Below are 3,688 nucleotides of genomic sequence, written 5' to 3' on the forward strand. Positions count from 1 at the left end.
GTTAATATAAGGACACTCCAGAAACCAGTAAATATCTCCGTAGTAGTACGGTGGGGCGTCTTTTTTCTATAACGTTCTAGACGATATAGTTCTAGGAGCCTTGTCCTTAGGTGCTTTAGGAGCTTTATCCTTACGAGCTCCGTTAATTAACTCGCCCTAGAAGCCTACTGTATTAGCACTAAGCTAATCTCTTCTCTTTTGGGCAGTCTCTACCTATTAATAGTTCCAATATATTTTAACTAGTTAATCTATAGATATTATCTAGTCACTGGCCCAGTCGTATTTATTAAATTTAACCCTCCACGTTAAGGCCTAGTTTGGTAATGCTGGCTCTACCGCTATTAGAAAATCTCTAATCGCTTAGTCGCCGTATACGTCCGGCAATTTAATCTTTTTATAGTCGTTATATGTCTTCTCCTACTGCTATAGCCAGGCTTCGAAGTTCTGGTTCTTTAGGCCCTTTTTAACCTTGGTATATTAAGTAGATAGGTACAGTTCTTATGCTATATTAGTGGGGGCAACCCTCTCCTTAAGAGCCACTAGGGTGTTATATACCGAGTTAATACCCAGTATATAGGTGTTAAGGTTCCTGGCCACTATACTAGTAATATAACTTTATAGGGAGGTTAAAGCTGCCTTCTACTTTTTATATTCCTTCTCTACTATCTTATACCTCTTACGGAGAATTTAAAGCTCGTCCTTCTTGTCCTTAGAGAGAGCTACATATAAGGTTATTCTTAACTTTATATCTTAAGGCTTAGGAAAGACTAGTTTAAGTAAACGGGGCAACTTATCCTATTTAGTTAAGGGGTCGACGTACTCCCATACGTTACCTGTTCGAGCTCGAAGCCTAATAAGGTTAATCCATTCGTCCCAATCAGCTTAGTTTAATAATATCACCGTTATAGTAACAGCTTGGGTAGGTTGAGAAGTTATATTGAGAGGTGCTTGCAAAGACGAATGAAGTATTTAATGAGGGGTACGATTAATCAAATTAATTAGTTAAATAGGTGCAATATGGCAAGTCACCCGGGCTTATAACTGTCGATCGGTAGTCCGTGCACCGATGAGTAAGTAAAGAATAAGGACTCTGTCTATTCAACTATGAAGAAAAGAAGCTATTTATACATAAGGTAGGTGTCTGAAATAGGAATGGGAGGGGGGGTATGTAACTGAAACGAGGGTAGTAGTACACCCGGAATGAGAACAAGGATAGGGTAATAGGCTAAATCCAACCTGAATCGACAGAAAGTGTTGATTTGTGCGCTTTCGGCGAGGGAGTGGTTGAGCGGCCATCGCTGTTTGCCAGAAGTCAGTATACAGTTGCCTAATTAGGTAAGGATTAAGGCTTCATACTAATTTTTATCTTTGTTGCAGTAAAAAATTGATAGTACAGCGATGTGCACGACCAGCTTCCACCCCCCTCTGGAAAAATATTATTTCGCTTCGGCACGCGAGCTCGCTAAATCGCCACCAACTGTACATAGTAATTGTAGCGAACGCATGTGCCTGCACGCAAGGACCATTTCAGTGGTTGCCCTGGAGAATCGCCTTAGTTGGCCAGGAGAAACGTACGCGCCCTCCCCTCCCCCTTAATTGGGCCCCCCCGCTGTGGCCGCCAAAACGCGAATACAAAGCTGTTCCTGCAATTGCCGATGAAATTTGGTGATATCGTACGGGTAAAAACCTTGTGCACGATATTTGACAAAGATTACGACACTGCGGAGGAAGGCCGATCGCGAAGTCTGTCAGAAGTAAAGTTCTTGCAGCCAAGCATGGGCGTTCGCTACGATTGCTAGCGAGCCCGCGTACCGAAGCGAAATAATATTTTTCCAGAGGGGGGTGGAAGCTGGTCGTGCACATCGCTGTAGTGGTATCCTAAGGTTCGACCATACAAATTTAGGGGGATGGATTTGCCAGGCCTTTCCGCGCAATTATGAATACGCTAAATACTTTCGCAAAGCATAGTAACGCTGCAACGCTGTCTGCCCACGCTAAGCCTCCTGGTACTGCCCCACATCACTGCGCATGTTCTCCATGACCATTCCACCGAATCTCCAGCCAGCATAGTCGTATTTCATCTGTTCCTCGTCGAAATAATGCGTCTTTTAGAGCGCACGAACAACGGCGAGCTCCGCTTGACCGACGACATGGCTAACGACGATATTCCGAAATATGGTATACTCTCACATACCTGGGGAGCGCGTGGCCAGGAGGTTACGTTGGAAGATCTGATAAACGGCACTGGTACGAGTAAAGCTGGCTATAAGAAGATTCGGTTCTGTGGGGAACAAGCTGCTCGTGATGGCTTCCGGTACTTCTGGGTGGATACTTGTTGTATCGACAAATCAAACAACAACGAGCTCTCAGAGGCTATCAATTCCATGTTTCGCTGGTACCGCAATGCGACTCGATGCTATGTGTATCTGTCAGATGTTTCGATTGGTGATTGTGAACAGAATAGTCAACTCTCCCAGCCCCTATGGGAATCAGCTTTTCGGGCGAGTAGATGGTTCACTCGAGGCTGGACGCTCCAAGAGCTTCTTGCACCAGTCTCGGTTGAATTCTTCTCCCGAGAGGGACAGCGGCTCGGTGACAAGAGATCTCTAGAACGACAAATTCACGAGATAACGGGGATTGCTGTTCCGGCGCTTCACGGAACCCCACTATCTCAGTTCGGCGTTGATGAGCAATCCAAATGGGCGGAAGAACGCCAGACTACGCGTGAGGAAGACTGGGCGTACTCTCTACTCGGAATTTTCGGTATCTTCATGCCGCTTATATATGGCGAGGGAAGGGATAATGCAGGTGTTCGGCTTAGAAAGGAGATCCACGAAGCTATAAAGTATAAAGATGATGAGAAAGGCGAACGAGGAATACTGGAAGGGTGTTACTTACTGCAGACGCTCGAGGGGCATGATAGCCCGGTCTGGGCCGTGGCCTTCTGACCAAACGGCAAGCTGCTGGTGTCTGCTTCGGAAGACAAGACAGTTCGGCTCTGGAACATAGGCTCGGGAGCGCCATTGCAGACGCTCAAGGGGCATACCGGCGTGGTTCGGGCCGTGGCCTTCTCGCCGGACGGCAAGCTGCTGGCATCCGCTTCGGGAGACAAGACCGTCAGGCTCTGGGACGTAGGCTCGGGAGCGCCACTGCAGACGCTCAAGGAGCATAGGGCCTCCGGCACAGCCGTGGCCTTCTCACCAAACGGTAAGCTGCTGGCGTCAGCTTCGGGCGACAGGACTGTTAAGCTCTGGAATGCAGGCTCGGGAGTGCTACTACGGACGCTTAAGGGGCATAAGGACTGGGTCCGGGCCGTGGCCTTCTCCCCCAACGGCAAGCTGCTGGCGTCCGCTTCGGACGACAAGACCGTCAGGCTCTGGAATGCAGGCTCGGGAGCGCCACTGCGGACGCTCAAGTAAGGACTGGGTCCGGGCCGTGGCCTTCTCCCCCGACAGCAAGCTGCTGGCGTCAGCTTCGGGCGAAGGCATCTTCTTGAGCGACAATACCGTTAGGCTCTGGGACGCAGGCTCGGGGCGCCCCTGCGGACGCTCAAGGGGCATAAAGACTGGGTCATGGCCGTGACATTCTCACAAAACGGCAAGCTGCTGGCTTCAGCTTCGGTCGACAAGACCGTTAGGCTCTGGGACGCGGACTCGGGAGAGCCACTGGAGACGCTTGAAGAGCATAA

The 3,688-nt window shown here is 49.0% G+C and overlaps 2 protein-coding genes across 2 annotated transcripts; both read left to right on the forward strand.

Moving 5' to 3' along the window:
• Window positions 1-2,099: 2,099 nt before the first annotated feature.
• K441DRAFT_533360 (HET-domain-containing protein) lies at window positions 2,100-2,948 on the forward strand (the record flags this gene model as incomplete). The annotated part of the gene is made up of 1 exon (XM_067642278.1): window positions 2,100-2,948. One exon carries the CDS (start codon window positions 2,100-2,102, stop codon window positions 2,946-2,948), a length of 849 nt encoding a protein of 282 aa, XP_067510156.1.
• Window positions 2,949-3,419, forward strand: K441DRAFT_535245 (WD40 repeat-like protein; the record flags this gene model as incomplete). Its single annotated transcript, XM_067642362.1, has 1 exon — window positions 2,949-3,419. A coding segment is annotated over one exon (471 nt), but the record flags the coding sequence as incomplete, so codon positions are not given.
• Between the last annotated feature and the right edge of the window lie 269 nt (window positions 3,420-3,688).

This window comes from Cenococcum geophilum (genome assembly GCF_001692895.1).
Source record: "Cenococcum geophilum 1.58 unplaced genomic scaffold K441scaffold_2, whole genome shotgun sequence".
In the NCBI taxonomy this organism is placed as follows: domain Eukaryota; kingdom Fungi; phylum Ascomycota; class Dothideomycetes; order Gloniales; family Gloniaceae; genus Cenococcum; species Cenococcum geophilum.